The sequence below is a fragment of the Ambystoma mexicanum genome, chromosome 9 (genome assembly GCF_040938575.1).
Source record: "Ambystoma mexicanum isolate Mex_15411 chromosome 9, UKY_AmexF1_1, whole genome shotgun sequence".
NCBI classification, from domain to species: Eukaryota; Metazoa; Chordata; class Amphibia; order Caudata; family Ambystomatidae; genus Ambystoma; species Ambystoma mexicanum.
The window spans coordinates 997229683-997250060 of NC_090931.1; the positions used below are offsets into that span (position 1 = coordinate 997229683).

General features: G+C 44.2%; 1 protein-coding gene across 2 annotated transcripts in view; it reads right to left on the bottom strand.

The window, feature by feature from the left end:
• The window catches only part of OLA1 (Obg like ATPase 1), a 1322767-nt gene that overhangs the window by 34203 nt on the left and 1268186 nt on the right, over positions 1 to 20378 (bottom strand). For both annotated transcript variants that reach the window (XM_069616238.1, XM_069616237.1), the window contains one exon: positions 18935 to 19057. In XM_069616238.1, coding sequence (XP_069472339.1) covers positions 18935 to 19057 — 123 coding nt within the window. The remainder of the gene's footprint in view (positions 1 to 18934; positions 19058 to 20378) is intronic.

Sequence of the window (20378 nt, forward strand, 5' to 3'; positions counted from 1 at the left end):
GACACCTTGGTGCAAATTATGATATTGACACAGGAGATAGTGTATCTACTAAAAGTAGGGGATACAGGATGTCAGCTAAGGTGAGATCGTACTTCAAGACAGAGGCCAATAAGATGTTAGATCTTGGGGTGATTGAGCCCTCCAGTAGTTCTTGGTCCACTCCTGTGGTTCTGGTACCAAAGACAGGTACCTCTGAGCAGAGGTTCTGTGTGGACTACACGGCTCTGAATGCTGTCACCAAGAAGAGACACACCCCTTGCCTAGAACTGATGATCTGGTGGATACCGTGGGTGCCTCCAATTACCTCAGCACATTTGCCTCACGGTAGGGTATTGGCAAATAGCCCTAGCAGAACATTCCAAGGAGAAGACAGCATTCTCAACTCCAGAAGGCATTTAGCAGTTCAGGGTAATGCCATTTGGATTGAAGAATGAACCTGCTACTTTTCAGAGACTTGTGAATCATGTCCTTAATTTGTTGGACGAATTCTGTCTTGCATATCTGGATGATATACCTGTTTTCGGTGCCACCTGGGAGGATCATGTCAAACACCCCAGAATTGTGTTGCAGGCCCTTCAGAAGGCCCACTTGACCAAGTTCCAGATTGGTCAAGGTTCAGTGGTCTACCTGGGGCATGAAGTAGGTTGAGGGAGGATTCAGCATCTTCCCAGGAAAGGACAAGCAGTACAAGACTGGCATACCCCCACTACTCAAACCCCGGTGAGAGCTTTTTTTATATCTCACTGGGTATTACAGAAACTTTATAGCAGACTATGCTACCATAGCTGCCACTCTGACTGCTCTCAACTCCAAAGAAACCCAAGAAGGTCTCTTGGTCTGAGGAATGTGGGAAGGCCTTCAATGGCTTCAAAGACTCCTTGTGCCAGGCCCCTGTTCTAAGGGCACCTGACTACAAAATACCTTTTATTGTGCAGACAGTTGCCTCTGACACTAGGATAGGTGCTGTACTATCACAGGTAGATGAGAAACCCTATTGGATTCATAAGTCGCCAGCTTAAGGACAGAGAGCTCAGGTGGTTCACAGTAGAGAAGTAATGTTTCTCTGTTGTGCGAGCCCTGGCGAAGCCGAGGCCCCTACCTCTATAGGACCCACTTTACTGTGCAAATTGACCATAAGCCCTTAAGGTGGCACATGAAAGAAGAGAATCCAAAGTTGCTCAGGTGGTCTATAAGCCTGCAAAGGTTTAACTTCACCATTGAGCAGAGGCTAAGTGTCCAACATAGCAATGCTGATGGGCTGTCCAGAATGTTTAACCGTCCTGAACAAGAAGCTCACCCAGGGGTGGATTTGTCCTTGGTCTGGGAGGGGCGAGTATTAGGAAACATTTCCATTCATGGGTAATTTTCCCTCTAGTTTTGAATCCCTAACTTTTTACTTTTGTCTGATCATGCTAGCCTGACTTTTACCAGTGGAGCCCAGCCTGTACTCCACTGGGCTTTTGCTCATCTTGATATGGGGAAACTGGCATGCCCTTTGGACTGTCAGTACTGCAAGACTTTGTTTCCCTTAGTCTTTCTCTTTGTTGCCATTTGTTGGTAACATTTTATCAGTGCACAATGTACCTGACGCTGGGGTGTCTCATTTATGAGGCCCTAGACACCCTCAAAGCATTTTTTGTGAATGCACAGGTGTGTGCAGGACAGATCTGGTGGCAGCAGTTACTTTTAAAGCATTTTTGACTCTTTTCTGTGGTCCAAACCGTGTTTACTACATTTAACCCAGGACAGTGGCCAGTGACTAAAATGGCCATGCCACGAGGTCCTTTGTTCTGTTCTGTGTTCTGGTCATTTTGTCCCTTTGCCTTCCCCTAGGTCGAGCAGACCCAGGAAATTCCTTATTTGGTCATACACAACCCTGCGCAAACCGAAGCTCCTGCATGCCTTGTGTGTGCGCCCCCAGGATGTGGGCTGGAGCTGTTTAGTTCCAACACACATCCCAGGTGCCCGGCTGTGTGGTGTGCTGGGATGACTGGGACCACTGTGGTCTGTGATTGGTCCACATCTGGGATGGTTGAATGTGAGCATATCTCCTATTGGTTTCTTTTTGTTTTAGCGCAAAGGAGATTCTGGATAAGAGGAGGCACTCTAAACCTATTCCAGGTCGATCTTCTGAGTTCACACCAAACTTAGTAAAGGAGCCAAGTATCCTGAACTGAAGAAGCAGATTCGTGGAACCGCTAGTGACCCACTTGAAGGTTTGGCACCCTGACCCCGCTGTTGCCTTGTCGGAGTCCCTGTTTCTCATGGATCACAGAAGGCCTGCAACGGTGCTTCGACCCGTTGGAGTAGTTGGACTAACTACTCTTGGCACCTCCAGCTTAACATGAAAACAAGCCTTTTTTGAAGTGTTCCTGGAGCGTGCAGTGAACTGACCAGCTTGTAAGGGACATTTGCCCTTGAAGCGCTGCTGTCTCGAGTTTCGACTTGGGACTTTGGAAAACGTAAGCTCTAGGTAGAAGGCACACTCCCGCAGAGTTACGTACACCTAGCATTCCTAGGTCTGGAATTCGGAGAGTCCGCCTGAACCTGAGACTACGTGGTACCCGTGTCACCCCGCTGTAGTGACTAGCTTCGTGGGTCCCTTGCTGCTGTGCCCTAAGACGAGCTGCAATGGAACTGGTCCGATCCCTTCACCAGAAGTGGAGAAATCGCCACTGTGCCGCCATGGACTGAGGTTCCAGAACACAGCCCCCTGAAAGCCAGAGAGCCGCACAAATGTTGGACTCAAACCTGCAAGCAAACTGGACTTGACTGGCGAAGTTTGGAGTGCATCGAGAGTCAGTGAGTACTTGCATCACTTACTAGTGGCCCCTGGCGCATCCATAGGCTTTTATGCATGAGTGTCCCCCAAGTGCCACTCTCCTGTGTTAGGGTAGCCTGTGCTACCATCCTATTCCAGATTCCTGGAAATCGCTCTGTCCTCTTGTGGAGAACCTCCTTGAACAGTCGAACGCTATTCTTCATAGCCTTACCCCACTTCCTGCAACACTACAGCCCCTTGAAGAGACCCCTTGTGTACTTTAATGCACAATCGAGGACTGCCGCGCTGAAAGTACTTTTGAGCACAAGGCTCCACAATTCGTAGGAACTGGAATGCCTATTAGTTAGGGTTGAGACTCTTGAAGAATTGCCTAAAGTATATTTGCACTGTCTGAACCTCTTCTGTTACAGGTTGTGGATCTGGCCTTGTTAATATTCCTGTAGACTGTATATATGTTTCCTAGTATAGTGTTTGTTGCTACTGTTAATATTGCTGTGGTTTCACCTTGTGTTTGGATTTAAAAGGCCTTTAATAAATGTATATGCATTTTTGATATATAAACCTGAGAGAGCAATTTGTGGTGCTGTTTACTGTGTGTGCTCATTGTGGACTTTCAATCACCCTCACCCCTCTTGAGAACTAGCGTTGACCGCCGCCAATGCTACCTTGATTGGTCTGGCTTGTCCAGAAGGTTACCCTGTTCCAAGAAACAAGGCTGGCTTTCTGAACCTCTGCCCACCAGGTCAGAGTTCAGAAATCCATTTTAACAGAAGGCCAATGTGAAAGGCTGAGAACATGTCTGCCGGATCAGCCGGCAAGCCGGCACTCCGCACCATCCAGTACACCGCCTGCTCAGCATATCTGCTTCCGTCTGCACAGGAGCTAAGTAAAGGGACACCCTTTCTCTTTGTGCACTAGCCAACCCACGCCTGGATCATGAGTGCACTGCGGTGACTGCCTCCCCCCTTGCATGACTTTGCCTTGACGAGTGAACCTTCCATCATTAAGCCCCATGCCTCCTGAATATGTCAGGGAGCTTTTGAGTGCCATCTGAACTGGATCCAGATCACCTCAGGCAATCAACTTGCAGGCGCCGCTGCCCCACATTCACATTGTGTGCCGACGCACCTTAAGATGGCTGCCGCCCAGACCCCGTCCCTTGGGCCATCATTACGATGTTCCGATTGGTTGCCAGTGCCTCATAATGGGCATCACTATGGGAGCCTACAGACGTCGCCAGCCTCCACCAAAGGCCCACATTGAAGGTCATCGGAGCTCCCAGTCAGGCCACTGGTTTCATGCTCCTGCACGAGAGCATACTACACGGTCTGTTCTGAAACGCACACTGAGGATATGCATGTCAATTGTACTTCCAGACCACGCGCAAATCCCACCATCCCACTTGCTCCCTAATGCAACCCCTAAGCCAAACAGCTTGTTGCCTTCCTGCCCTATGGTAAACAATGGGCTGCCAAAACAGTCAACCTCTTGCAATGAAACCAGCGTTTCTCTACGTGCTCCCCCTGCCCATAATCTGAGTCCTGACAATCCGATTCCAACTCTTTCGAGAAATGCACGGCTACGCTTGCATGCCATTGCCATCTGCATAATGCAAACCCCTCTTTGCCGGCTGCAGCCTTGGCTATCTTCTCATCTTGCTTTCTGCCATCCCATCACCCACCATGCCCACAAACATTCAACACAATCATCCAGGGCTATCTGCACGTTCCTGGGCCTGTCACCAATGTTGCTGTAGCGCATGCCTGTGATGAGATTAATGCTCCTCGGCCTTACCCTAAAGAAGGCGTTAGTCCGAATAAGTTGGGGCCCAACTTCATGGCACCTGCTGCCTGGGCCAAAAAAAATATATAGCTATGAGCTTTTTGCTGCTAATAACATTTCATCAATTGTATGCTGTACACCACTTAGCAACAATGTAACAGATGCGCCATGCAGCGCAACCATCACTGAAAATTATGTGGTCAGTTACCCATGCTACAGGAAACGTTGACCTTGCCCGTGCCCCATATCTGATCAGAAATACTGTAATTGATTCCCTGTCTGATGCCTCTGTTGCCAATAATAGTTCGGCCATTCTTGCAAATGTTAATGAGGACAGTGCCCATGCCTCAGATCGGACTAGAAATACTGTAATTGATGCCTGGTGCTATGTTAATGTCTTTGCTGTTTGTGCTGCAGTAACCTCTCCGTAATTCGTATAAAGGTAAATGCCACCACCACCCTCGTAGTTACCAAGGCGTATGTCCAACCCCCCTCCCGCAGGTTAAACGTGTCCGCTGCCTCTGCTGGGAAGATCGTAACCAGCACATTCCCAGGTGTAATTGATGATGTCACTGCTGCTAAAAATACTGCAACCAATTTTCCCATTAGTACTTATGCCTTCATTGTGCCCACTCCTTCACCTAAGCTAGATATTCCTGCCCCATTGGATACTGTGACCTGTGCTGCAGGCAATGGACAATCTTCCTACAATTCTCAATACGCTGACCAGCTTAAAGGTCTCTGCCCCTAGTGACACTGTGACCAATGCTTTGGTCAGGAAAACTGGGCATTCAAGCACCCACCTATGCGCATCCGCACTACTCAAAGGAGTTCTAATCAGGGCAAGGTCCCTAATGGCACATGCCCTAGACATTTCTGACCTCATCACCTCCAACAACCTCAACTTTTTGGCCGTCACAGAAACTTGGCTGCATCCTGCAGCTGACCCCTCTCCGTCCCTGGCTATCGTAGACAAATACACTATCTTTCTGAAAAAGAGACAGTAGCTAAGGGTGATGGGGGGATCGCCATCATTGCCAAAAACTTGGTAATTATCAGATATGAGAAGCCTTCCAAACTGGTGAACTTCTTTCTATCAAACTGACCGTCTCCTACACAGCCACCCTAACCATTCAGCTAATTCACAGGACATCTGGTCTAGTACTGTCATTCAAGGAAAATATCATGCATCTCCTCTCATTAGAAGCTAAGGCTTTGTCTAGAATCGCACTTTTGGGCGTTACATAATTAGGATTCAATTACCCTACAGACACTTACGCACTCTCCCTAGCCAAGTCCATCGAAGCATTGGGCTTCACACAACACATCTTATGTCCCACATACAAAAAGGCTGTAGTTCCGATTGGTTAGCTGATTGCAACTGTAACATCAAGATAGTATCCAATATGCTCTGCCCTTGGTCAGACCATAATGGGGTGATCTTTACCATCATGGTGAGTAATCATCCTACACCGGTGACGCCACTACCAAGCACCCTCACCAGAAATGTCTGAAACATCACACCAGCCAACATCCTCCCATTACTGAAGCCCCTAACAACCTACCAACCCTGCACGAAGGACCCTGCAGCAATGGTGGACCTATTAAATCACTCACTCCTCCTGGCGATTGAGTTACCTGTAACTATTGTTCTCCAGCATCAGTATGGCATGGATTCAAATGCTTACGACTACGCCCCGTCGTCAGGCAGGGAATCCTCGGTAAAAGACAACAGTTTAACTTTGACTTTAAAACTGTATTTCTCCTCTAAACCAATCACTGTCCTCTGGGTCATACTGCTCCCATCCAATGACCGTCCTCTCCTAAACCCCGTCTCTGGCAGCCATCTTCAGATTTGGTAATCATGTAAAGTGGCCAGTATGACCAAGAAGAGCTGCAGAGGGGCCAGAAAGAGGGTTCGTATGTGTATCTATGCCAGACCCATGCTGGAGAACAATAGTTACAGGTAAGTAGCTTCAACCTTCTCCAGCATGGGGTCTGACATGGATTCAAATGCTCATGAATAACGAATATACAGCAGTACAACATTAAAACATTACACAACCACGGGTGGTGGCAAGGCTCAACAGAAGCAATTAACACTTACCCCTGGAACAGACTCGCCCCAAGAGAACAGGTTACGTAACACTGCCTGGCCGTCTCTGGACTCCTCCCTGCAATCTGTGTCGATGCAGTAGAACTTTGTGAAGGTATGCGTGGACCTCTGCGTTGCAGCCCTTCAGATGTCAAGCAGGGACACACCAGAAAGGAACGCCGTAGTCGGAGCGATCGCTCTGGTGGAATGGGCTCTCAGACGGCCCGGCAGAGGACAGTTCGCCAGCCGATGACAGTGCATGATGCAGCCAGAGAGCCACCTTCCCATGGTTCACAGGACCAAAGTTCACAAAGAATTAAGAAGTCATCCAAGAACTCTTCGTACGTGTTACGTAGAATTTCAAGGCCCGAGCAACATCCAGCGAATGCAAGGCCCTCTCCACCGGTGATGAAGATTTCAGGAAGAAAACAGGCAACACCAAGGGCTTGTTGAGGTGGAATTTCGACTGAACCTTTGGCATGAAAGAAGGGTGTGTTCGCAGTACCACCCTTGATTTGTGGAAAGTCAGGTACGGTTGCTTGCAGGATAGGGCCAGGATCTCACTCGCACAACTGGCAGAGGTGATGGCCACAAGGAAAGCGGTTTTCCACGAGAGAAACTTGAGTGGGACCTGATGCATACTTTTGAAAGGTTCCCCATGAGCTCGTCAAGTAAAACGTTGAGTTCCAATGCCGGGGAAGGAGCCTTCATCGGTGGGAAAAATCGGTAAAGCCCATTGAGGAACACCTTGATGAGTCTGTGGGACCACAGGAAAGATCTACCCGGGAGATCTGGTGTAGCGTGAGATGGCCTCCAGGTATCACCACCCTTATCCGAGGTTCCTCCGCGGGATTGGGTGTGACCGACAGGATGGGACACAACAAGTTTGTCTGTGGCTGTTCTATTGTGGGCACAATGATAATCCGTTCCCTGTGTAACAATTGTTCCCTATTATGGTAACTCCTCCCATCCGTCTGACAGGAACCGTTGCCATCGTGTGCATGGGTTCTGGAGAGTGATAGACCTGTATTTGTGTTAACTGTTGTGCTGCCTGTGGATATTGGGTTAGTGGGGCTGTCATTTGTGGTGCTGTTGCTTGGGGGTGCTGTTATAAGTGGTGCTGTTGGTGCAGCCTGAGGCTGCATCTGTACTGCGTGTGTGGCCTGCTGTTTTATGTTCTGAAACTTTCCTTGCTGCTGCATGTCTTGAATGTAGCTCCCTCTCTTTCCATGAGAAACCTCCCCCTCCCTCTCCTGGTCCCTGTATGGCGTCTGTTGTTGGTACTGGGGTTGAGGTGGAGTGGCCGGTGCTTGTGTCTGTGGGTCAGAGGTCATTATTAGCCCTCCTTCCAGTGCATATTTTGATAATTTCTATTGCACTAACTTTGCTTCATCTGCCTTTCTCTGTTCTGCCTTTCGTTTTCTTTCGCCTGCCACAGCCTGCAATGGTATGATAAGTTGTATTTCTGGTCATGCCTTTGCCTCCATCCCCACTCATTTTTTCAAACTTTTCTGTACTTGTTCTGGTAAACCTGGTATCAAGATATGATAAATGATTGCTATCAATTTGTTTCATGGCTCTCGAGTTTCAAGGCACCAAAGCACTTAAATCTCTTGAATGTAATTAACAGGGTCCTCGCCGTCATGCATCTTGCGTGACATGATAGCCCCCATGTCTGACGTGTCGGGGTATTGTGTCCTTAATGCTTGCCATACAGCGGCTCTGCAATTGGGCGAATGGTGATCAGTCATCGGCTGTATTTTGTATAGTCACCCCAGGGAACCCCACCCTCTTCCAAATGTCATCAGCGGAGTCACCCAATATGGAAACCAGCAGGCCCTTGACGTCACCCACTGCCAGTCTGTGACCCGCAGTCACTTTCTCCATTTCATAGATCCACTTCCCTGCCCTGGCACTTAATGAGGGTTATCGGTAGTTGACGTTGTCCTTGTCCGTGTGCTTCCAGGGCACGTATTGCAGTCTTTGCCTTCCCTGCTCTAGTAAAGGCATTGGGAGTATGCTGTTCTCTCCGGTGTCCGTCTGTACTGCCTGATCTGGATGGGCCCTCTCTCATCCTCGATACCTGTACATAAGTCTATCTGCTCCACTGCAGGTGTCTGTTGTAGTTGGTCATGTACCCCAGGCTGTCGCCCCCCTGGAACAGGAGTATCCCCTGGATTCTGTAATCATTGCCTCGTCACACCTAAGCCCTGGGAGATCCCATAGTCTGTTACTGTATGGTGTCTGTGGGGCTACCCCTTCTGTTATGTCTTGGCTTGTCTATGCCGTGTCCTCTCCTCTGTTCCTGTGACCTGCACTCTCACGAGGTCCCTTCACCTGTCCTTGTGAGGTAGAGTTGCTGTTCCCCTCCCTCTCCTCGTCACTATGGTCATCGTCATGATCAGACCCTTTGTCCATGTTACTACAGAACCTATTTTAAAAGTTTAATTTCCGTGTGATTAGGTTAGGGTTGTGTGGTGCATTAAGATCAATGTCAGTTAATTTGCATGCGTGCTCCTCCTCTCGCATCCCCAGGCGTGCAGCACTGTGTCCTGCTGGCCCTCCCTTGGGTGCATCTGTACTCTGCCGTTCTCTTTTGTTCGCCTCATCTCATCTTTTCCTTTCCAATTCTACTTTAATTTGGTCACTTACCCGTCTCAAAGCCCACGCGTGCTCATCCTCTCTTTATCGTTCCCTTGTCCACCTTTCCAACCTCAACTGCTTCAGCCGCTTCTCCTCATACTTACGTGTTACCTGAAATAATATTTTCTTCCTCCATAATGCCATTTAAATCTCCTTTTTCTCTTCTGCCAGCTTCTCCATTTCCTCCCTCTTCTTCTCCATCTCTTCCCTTCGTCTTTCCTCTTTTGTGTCCCTCTCCACTAGGTCCCTTCGTTCCCTTTCTAACATTGCCAAGTGCTCTCTCCGTCCCTGCCCCCGCAGCTCCAGTTCCTTTGCTAATTCTCGTTTCCGCTCCCTGTCCTCACGTCTTGCTTCCTCTTCCCCTTGGTGTTGCTCCTCACTCTCTGACATGTAATCTTTACATCAAAATCTTGATGAGCCAAGATAAAACAATATCCTTGTATGCACACTTTTTAATTCAGCAGGGTGCCTTTAAAAGTTCTGCTGGATTAAATGAATGGAGAAATAGAATTATTTTTTGGGCCGAATATAGGATGTACGTGCGATGTTACTGAAAATGTGGCCAGTAAGTTTAAAGAAATTAAAAGTAAAGCTGCCATTTGGGATAGAAATGTAAGACGTTCTCACCTATCTAAGAAGTCAAGATATGCAGAATATTCTAGACAATCCTTTCCTGTGGACATTCCCTGTACATATATAAAACACACTTACAAAACCAGGATGTTAGACGTTTTATAATGCTTTTAAGGTTTTATCAACTTCCAACATTGACACATTTGGGTGCTTGGAATAATATACCATATGAGTATTGTTTGTGTAAATTGTACAAAATGGAAGTTGAGACCCCTAAACATTTACTTACCAATTGTAATAAGTTGAATATCTTATATCAAAGGGCTTACGGTGCTCGGGTGCAAGCCCTGGACTTTATCCGTACTGATCAATTTTGTTCTTATGTTTTTTTGGGAGAGAATCTGGTTATTAATTTTACTGTGTACTACCTGTGGAAAGAATTTAAAAGAAACTAGGAGGGGGTCATTTTTATCTGCATTGTTGTCCTAGAAATGTCTGATTATTTTTGTAGTTTTATGATTTTTTTTAATAACATTTTAACAGTATGAGTTTTCTGCAAAATGTATTTTAAAATGTTGTTCTTATTAAATGTTGGAATGTGTAAAAGGTTTTATTTAACCAATAAACACAATAAAAATTGGCTGGCGATTCCAGCTTGAAGACAGGAAGGTGTGAACGTTTGAGCAGGATAATGTTGGGCAAATGGAGTCAAACGTGAAAGTTAGAAAAAGCATGGTCAATGGAAGAGGCATGACTAGGGGAGAGAGGTTCTCACATCATCAAGGTAAGAGACAAGAGAGACCTAGCTGAATTCCCTCTTAGTCATTTAAGAGGAGCAGTAGAAGGTTGAAGGACCAAGATGTTAAAGTGAACAATGGAGTGATCAGAGGGAAAGGGGTCAATGGAGATCTATTCCAGAAGTCCTGCATGAATTCAAAAAGCTTGAGTATCGGGTTATAAACTGAACGCAGAAAAGAATTAAGCAAAGTCGATGACTATGACATGTTATAAGGACCATTTTGGAGGCGTTGGTTTCCTCGTTAGATGTGCCCTTTATAAAGCTGGCAAAAGTATGGTGAATGTTCTCTATAGGGAAATGTGAAAATCCATGTGGGAACCATTAGGGAGAGCTTGCTTATAGTGAGAAGTGCCGCAAAGGAGGTTTGGGCTTTCCAGACTTGGCGTAATACAATCAGGGCTTCATTCTGATGCTATAGGGAATGGAAATTAGGTAATTTGGGGGCCATTGAGGAGGACTGTCTGGGACCTTTGTCATATGAAGAGACCCTGATGAGGGAAGAGCATGTGCAACATGGGCAAATACTAAGCAACATCAGAGATGGAGTATTTGGGGGCAATGAGGAATTCTGGATAAAAAGAAATACATGATGTTGTTCTTCATAGACTGAGGCAGGAATATGCAAGGTTGAGCAAACCTGGCAGGGCAGTAGAGCCCAGGAATTTAGATTTCTGAAATTCAAATAAAAACTGTACGATAGGGAGAAAAGATGATATGAGCAGATTGACAATGCTCTCTCAAGGGCTCTTGGGGTGAATAGAGAATCTACTCCTGGACACCTGGGTCATTTACTTGTGCTTAGGGATGATAGGGTGAGGATTGGTATCTTCTATACCATGTTACAGGCAGAAGAATGGGAATTGATAGATGCAAGTGTGGCTAGTTTGTTGGGCAGGGAATGGGGAAAGATGTAGAGGAGGATGCCAAACAAAACGAGTCTTAAGATCCATTTTGATCATCCGTCGATCAAGCTCTGGTGTATGTCCAACAGAGAATGGTCTTTAAGAAATTATGATCACCAGAGAAAATGTTTAGATATTGACTGATAGAAGACAACATATGTAGAGGCTGTGGTAGAAAAAATGGGAGCCTTACTCGTGTCTTCTGGAGCTGTGGGAAGGTTTGTATATTTTGTACTAGAGCCACTGGGATCTTAAAAGTTATTCTGGGTAGAGCTATAGAATTGTCTGAAGAGTTGTCTGAAGATTAGTTTTTAGTACACAAATCATTTTCCTCTGTCCTACCAACCATTTCTAACGCCAAATAGGTAACTATAATTCCTCAAGATTGACCTTTATTAATCAACTCACCAAAGTGGCAGCAATAGACCACATCTCAGCAAAATCACTGATAATGGGACAGATGTGCCCTTAGACCACTTTGACATGGTTGATCATAAGATTCAAGTTAAGTGTCGCCATTCTGCTACATCAAATGCTCAGCCCTCGGCTGTCTTCATTCTTTTGTTTCAGAACACAATCAGGCTTGTCTCCTTCCCTCCTTCTAGCCACTCATTTATGGGTTAACACAGGGCTCTTCACTTTTACCGTTCTTGTTTAAACCTCTATGACCATCCCCTTACATTACTCATTGAGTCTGATGGCTTTTCATTTGTTACCTATGCTGATGACAGTGAACGACTACTTCAGTTCCAGCCCATCTGCTTTCAAAATAGCTTGATATCTCCTCCTAGATGTTCAACTCCCTGAGACATAACTCTGATAAGACTGAAGTCCTGGTCTTTGAAGGCCCTTTTACTTTGTGGTCGCCTCCTCATGTCACCTCCCACTCTATTGCTGTGCTTCTGCCATTGAAACATAGGATTCAATCATGATGACCACCTTTTCTTTTCCCGCAAATCAGCAACATTGTTTCATCTTGCTTTCATCAATTCAGAGTGCTTCATCAGCTGCTTCCTTTCCTCACTTCCCATGAACAAACACCACACACTTGCAAACTCAGATTATTAAAACACTATCTGAGTGTTCCCTATTACTACTCCCCCCCCCTATCTACAACTAACTCAGAATGGGACAGCCCAATTGATTGTCAACAACAGCAAACATCTCCATGTCACACCAATTTGTCACTCCCTCTGATGGGTCCTCACCCGCTTGGGAATTCCTTTGAAAACCCTTTGTATAGCTCACAGTTGCTTTAATAAAACCGGCCCAGCTTCCTTGACATCCATTAAAAAAAAAACAATACACCCCATAACAGTCTCTCCGCTCCTTTAGGCTTTTGATTTTTCAGGTGCCTAGATCAGCCACTCTTGAAATGGATGACATTCTTTCCTGTGCTTTCTATTAAAAGTATGTAACACCACTTTTGTTCTTTCTCAAAACGTCTTTCTGCCACCATCTCAAAACGGATCGCTTCTGTGCTTCCTAGTATTTTCCATTTGACTCTTTCTGTTGTACCCAGCGCTAAAAGTACCTCCTGTGAATGTGTGCTGTACATATTTCTATAAAATACCATATCTCGTCATTTGGTGGAAATAGAGTTTGTCTGTGTGTGCATGTGCTCCTTTGGCGTTTTTACAGTAACTAATGTGAACTGATCTTTTGCCAATGATTATTTAGTTGGCTAATACAGAAGTCACCCATGTTCGAACGCACTACTTTGCCAGAGGCTCCCCCACTTTCTGAATGCCCTCTGCTAAATTACACTTATTGTGTCTGAACACAATAAATATACTGTATTGGTCAATGCAAGTTTCTAACCTCCCTTATAAGGTATAGTGCATTGATCCTTATTGGTATTTTCATGCAGCCACACGATTTATACAATGTTTCCAAAAGTTATTTTCTAGAACATTTATTTTAGAATTTTATATAACTGGAAATGCTCAATAGAAGAGGACATAGTTCAGTTTTTCACCTTTTCTGAAGTACAAGAGGTGGCGGCTCACTTAGGAGCTCTCAATCACAATCCTCACTAATGTCAACAATAACTGATGTAAGTTCTTGTGTAAATAACGGGTGTGATGAAAAGGTATGTGTCCACTTTGGCACCTCAGGGATATCAGAGACTCCACTTCTAATATTCTGGTTAGCTACAATTGGCTCCAAGGAGGCAAGCAGCAGTTAGAGAATAAAGGCAATATTAAAACAGTTGCAGATTCCTACACGACAGTTATGTCGGCTATGTCTGAATTCCATTCATAGCTTAGAAAAAAACTGCCCTTTCACTCCGAACGGTGCAGTCCGTCCTTCCTTCCTGAAAGGCAACCGGATGTTTGATACCGTAGTATCCATTTTGTAGCGATTCGGTGTAGAATTAATTAAAAGCATTGGCGTTCTTTCCAAAGCTCGAGAGACCATTTAAACTATTTCTTGTGCTATCGGAAACGGTGGCTGAAAAATAAAAAGCCATTTGTGAAGCTCGAGTATGTATTAAACAAGACAAGTCTAAGCAGTTAATTTGCACTTGAAAGCAGCCATCTGTAGAAACCAGCTTTGGCTAAGCAGATCCTGTGCGATTGCTACTAATGTGATGTCCCTGTGGACTGCAAACGCCCGCACACAGACATAGTTCATACTGCTGGAAATTAATTAGTTGAGCCGTACTGCTGTCAGACACACAATTCATATAAAAACTGGCCAACTAAGTACCATGCAACAAAAACATCCCAAACCACACGTAACAACGTGCCACGTGGCTGAATCAGACCAAAAAAAAACTGGAAAAAAAGCTTGAGGTCAATAGTATTTCAAACCTGAAAGACGGCCAACATTTTTCAAATTATATTTTACAAAACTCGATTCTGTCTTGGGCAAAGCTTACAGAAGAGGATTTCAATATCCTTGTTTATTGCATTTGTCCGTTATGTTCACATACATACCACCATTTCAAATGTGTCTGAACACACAACTAGCTGATTTCCGCCCTCTTATTAGTAAAATTGGCCCTTGTTTTCGTCTACTTTTACACAGGGTCTTTACTGGGGCCTGGGTCCAAAATACCTTCAGCTATCCCACCTAAAATACCTCCCCTCTCGAGCTCTTCACTCCTCTACCTGGAACTGCCTCAGGGTCAGTCGTTTTTCAGTTGGGGGTAGATCTCGGTCTCCGGCTGGAGCCTCCCTCTGGAACAGCTTCCCTGCCACTCTGAAACTTGAGGAGAACCATCTCTGGTTCCGGAAGCACCTCAAGACCTTCCTCTTTGCTTCTACCTTTGCCCCCCTCTCCTCTGCTGATCTGTTCTCTCTCGGCACTGTGCATTTTGTCACCCTCTGTCCTCCGGACCCAGGTACCTGCTCCCCCTGCCACCCTCCCGCACTGCCTCCAGGCCACCCATTGCACTGGGGTCAGTATTTGTATCCATACAGCCTCCCCCTGTTCTTCCTGCACTTATCAGACCTACCCTGGCTGCTGCCTTAAACCCAGCACTTGCCACTTGCTGGCTGCACTACCACTGTTTGTTGTCTAATATTTATTTACATATCATTATCGGTTTCTCCCTTGCTCCGCACTTTCCACTTCTCCCCCCTTCCATGCACTTTTCCCCCTTTTCCCTTTCCCATGCACTGCACTTGCACGTTCTCAATGCCACTGGGCCTAGTAAGATCGTTGTTTTGTTCTCCCCTGTTCCCCTCCCTTGCCTTCTCGTGCTCTGCAACACTTGTGTACGAGCGCGATAGAAATATAATATCAATTAAATTTAGTTCAATGCAATACTGGTTTTCGTTGCTGACTGCACGACTGTCTAAGTCTTTCTGCTGTGCCATCTAAAAGCCCAACTCTTCTCCTGTGCTTTCAAGTATTCTCTAGCTCTGCCGTAACCATGCTAAACTCTTCTCCTTACTTGTGCCCTCCATTCCCCTGTCCTGCAGCCTTTGCTAGCTATGTTGATTACACCAAGTTATTTTACCCTTTATTATAAAGTAATATCAGTTAAAAGAACCATTCATTTGCACGTGCCCAAAAAATAAATATCCATCTATGTCTTTTTTAAACATCTCCTTCAACCTCTATATAGGTTAAGTTTACAGTGCACGTTTCAGCCTTTATGTGCTGGCTCTGTAGTTTTTGCCCACATTCTGATTTCGTATCTTCTCATAACAAATGCCCATTTTCCTACCAACCCTTCCATATGCATCCATAGTAAGCCATCTAATTTAATTTGTAAAGCCATTATCCTGTTATTATGATCATTACCAAGATGTGGCTATGTATAGTTTCTCCCTAGCTGGCCATGGCGGACTATGGATTGTCCTTTAACAGGGGTAATGGAATTTCCAGTAGCAGAATCAATGCATTAGCATTGCATTACGACAACAATTTGGGAAATGCTGTTCCATTTATTCGGCAGGCACTAAATGTTTGGCTGGAATGCAGAGCATCCTGACCAATGTTGTTGCATGAATTAATCTGATCCATGATTTGTCGAAACTTTAGCATGCCCTAATTGACCGGCCCCATCCCAATAGAAGAATGGCTGCTATTTTGTCAATCAGCGATCGGGGATGGGGACAGATCCAATTGTGTACTGCTGGCGGAACGTCTGTGCGATAGACTGCCTGTACCTTTCTCCATTGCTCTCTATGATGCTTAAGCTGGGATTTTCGTCTAGCATGCAACCAAGCCATGAAATCATACAATGATCTGGTATTGTTAGACAAATTATTATGTTGACAAATCCTAAGTGATAACTCTGAATTGGTTGGCTACTGGAACAATCGTCATCTCAAAAGCTGCAAAGCCCCTCACCCGTCAAAACGTAAAGAAATTAGATCAAACCTGCAGTTGGAGATTTCCCCTGCGTAAGTTGTGACGGAGCTGTCCTAAATTGCTCCTCAGTCACTGGCTCACAAAGTGCACCCAAAAGTCATCCGAGACTACTGGAAAAAATGATTCTTTTTGTTGGCTTTTAACTCTTTTAATTAGGTGCATCAGCACCTACCACATATTTTAAAAATCCTTTCACATTTCTTAAGAACTTCCTCACATTCACGATGTTTAAATTATTAAAATGCAAAGATTCTACTCTTTAGTCTCTAAGAAAATTTTTAAGCATTTTACCGTTTGTTGCTCACTCCAAACATTTTAATGCAGTATTGCAAATTGCCTCTTTTGAGTAGCATCTATTATATTTAAACGTATGCTTCTTAGGTTGATGAATTTATTTTTTAGATTTACTGGATAGGTTTTCTACAGCCAACATCTTCAATCCTTTTGCTATTTTCTCGGATTTTGTCACTTTCTTTTCCTTTTAGTAGCAATAAAGTCTCCTATTACGAAAGCACGAATGAAACATACCAAGCTTTAAAGTTCACAAAGACAAATTCTTAATAAAACTATTTAAATGTTAACGCACATGTAGTAGATACTTCAACATTTGAGTGTCAAAACCACATATCCTGCGAATTTTCTTTTAATATGGACTCGAGTTTAATCAACATTGATTGCAGCATAATCCAACAACATAATCTGTCTAAAGTATGGTTATACGATAACTTCTACAGTCGTGCTGTTAACAGAAATAGTCAGATTTATTTGCCTGTGGATGGTGTAGTGGGCAAGATCTTTTAAATCCGATTCTCCAGGCTCAGGATATTAAGCATGTAAGTTGTCTGCAGTCTAGTGAAAGTAGGGTGCAGCATCAGTCTGGATGAAAGATGAGCGATACTGGGTGCCCAATAGCATATGGAAGATGGACGGCCGGTGAGGAGGAGAGACAACAACACTTGTCCATTTCGGGGGAGGCGCATGCATGGGTATGTATGCAGCTACAGAAGGGTATGCATATCTAGTGCCTGTTTCTGCTTCAGGCATGCGCTTGGTAATGCGGGTGAGACAATGTATTTGTGCACTATTACTGATGTGTTACTTTGAAGGCCCAAATATGGGGTGCATTGTGGAGTGTAAACCCAATAATTGCTGCCGCTAAAACCCTTTTTAATGAAGACTTATTTCAATTAGACTTTAAAATACCGTTTCAAGTTTGCGGTCAAACAGGGAAGGTTTGGCAGTTAACTAAGTAATCATCCATGATGACACGATTGGTTCAAGGCAACCTAATAAAATTTCTCTCATGTTGATGTTTAGTTGTAGGTCAGACACAGTTGGTGACCTATTGTTTTAATCTTCAAAGATGTGCCACGTGGCTTCCAAAGCCCCAGAGTTGGATCCTTCCAACCACTGTTAGTAGCCTGCTGGAATTTGCTGACTAGCATATACAGTGGCCCATCAGCTTCTGTGTACCTCATAACCTGACAGATCATTTTAGCAGCAGAGCAATTTCTAAACATTACTTGGCAGTTAGACACGTGGTTGCAAAGTTATAAGCAGTTATATGTTGGAAACCACTATTTAACCTAACTAAAGAGTCCCCATTCTCTAATATATGTATTTAGTATAAGTGGCCTAGCACACTATGGTGTGCGTAAGTACTACAAGTTGTGACGCTAGTGAGTATGCAGATAAAACAAATGTTTAGCATGCAGTGTAAAAAGGAGAGGACTCTTAGCACAATGATGTTCAACTATTCATTACATGTTGCCAACATGCAAACATTTAACAAACATAAAATGCTCAGTATTTCTGTGCAATTTGAATTTTAGGTGTAGTTGTCAACATAAATCTGTTATGCGAGACATAAAACTAAGACCCCCCCTTTAGTGTAGCACGTAAAGGTATGAATTATTGATCAAGAGCAACAAGAGAGACTCAATCTTCAAATCACCACGCCTCTTAATAAAGCATATACACCAGCAATCAAAAGAGCATAATTTCCAAGCCTCTAATGTGAAGCAGTGAAAACCAATACTTGTTTGGCGTGGTTCTTTTTATAGGTAGGTATATTTCTTTTTAATTCGAGACAAAACAATGTGAAATCTGTTCATAAATTTCAAACAAAGAAGGACCTATACAATAATTGTACACGCCAATTTAAATACAAAAACAATTATTAAAAACAGGTGAGCATGTTCTCTGGGATATATTTAAATTAGCCGTGCCATATTCTGTCAGTGCGATGGGCTGGAGAGGAGGAGAAGGCAGAAAGGGAGGGGGAGGAGGGTAACACCATTGTTAAACATACAAGTGAGTGGATGCCTTTAACGCTGACAGTCTTTGGATTCAGTAAGCTGTCATATGCTAGTGACAGAAAGTGCTGTATGTTAATCATTTTCCCAAGAGTGAAAAAAGACCGTACAGCTGCGCTTTGCTGTCCTTGACTATAATAAGGGGAGGCCGGATTCTTTTTCTCTGCGTAACACCGCTCTTCCACGAAAAAAGTGACATGTCAAGACTCTCACCTTACAGGCATTTTCAGTGCCCTCTTCTTTAAAATCGTCATATTTCATGACCTCTGCCATAATGAAGCCCTTCTCAAAATCGGTGTGGATCTTCCCAGCAGCCTGAGGTGCCTTTGTACCTTTCTGCCAAATAATAAATAAGAGACATGGTAAATATATTTTTAAGAAGTATTACATTACACATCGTTCCTTTACTGACTCTATCCCATGTGGCCTCTGGATTTTTGTTCCGTACCAGGCAACACAATAGCCTCAAAATCAGCAAGGTACCAACCCCCGCTAATTGTGCTCAGAGCAGATAAAACAAGGGAGCGGACAGGATCAGAAGAACACACTCCATTTCTGTGCAGTGAGACTCTAGAACGTATTGATTTTAGACCCAGACAAATGCTCTCGTGTCACGTTCAATCCTACGCTCAGAACAAGGAAGGAGCCCAAATAACTAAGCACACACAAAAACAAAATCATGGTTTCAAAAAATTACAATATATAAAAGGCACTATATAAAAGGCACTCAAAAGTGCATCGCATGCATTGCTTTAATAGGCACGCCTTTTAAAGTAACAAAACTCGTCTCGACAATAGTTACAATTTACATCTAAGGCATACCCTGTTCTTTCAGAACAACGCAGTTTCAAGAAGCTGCTGTAAGCTTATATACATACTAGAAGCAGTTCTACTGCCTACAATTTTCTACGAACTCCCCACATGCAGGCGCCAAACATGGATCTCCAAATCCACTGGGGTCTAGATCGCGGGACACACAAAAGGAGCTGGCAATGAGCCGTGTCTGACGGTCCTTTAATAAATACGACCATTCACGAAGCAGAATTCGAGTTTATGTAGGAGAAGAAAAATCGTGAGTATGGTAATTGCCAGTATATACATTGGATGCACACACAGAAACGTAGGACGACATTTGAGGGATAATGGTGACCTGAAGCCTGCCTAATAATGCATGTTGAAGTGCTTAGGAGTCTGACAATATAAAGCACAGTTATTACAATAAAAGATGTATTGGCTTAATGCTGCGACTCACTGATGCTTACCTGGCTAAATATCTTTTGCACATTAGATGAAGCATAGTTACAATCAGTCTTAAGATTAACCAGCTTTCATGCTTCTTAGTAAAGGGTAAGTCATCATTCATAGACGACTTGGTGAGATGCATGGCAAAGATGCCCTTTCCCTACTGAAATGCACTGCTACATTTTTAAAGATGTATTATGCTTTATCCCATTTGCCTTTGACCTTAGAAAAGAGGCAAATACTATGTTTTCAGGATTAAACGTAGTTTAGTCATTGGAAACAAAGGCTATATTTTTCTTCACGTTAAAAATCTGAATTACGCAATAGCCAATTGATTTAGGTTATAGAAAAACAAACTTTTGAAATGAATGGTATTTTATTGTTCTGAAAATAAACTCTTTAATTATAAACTTCA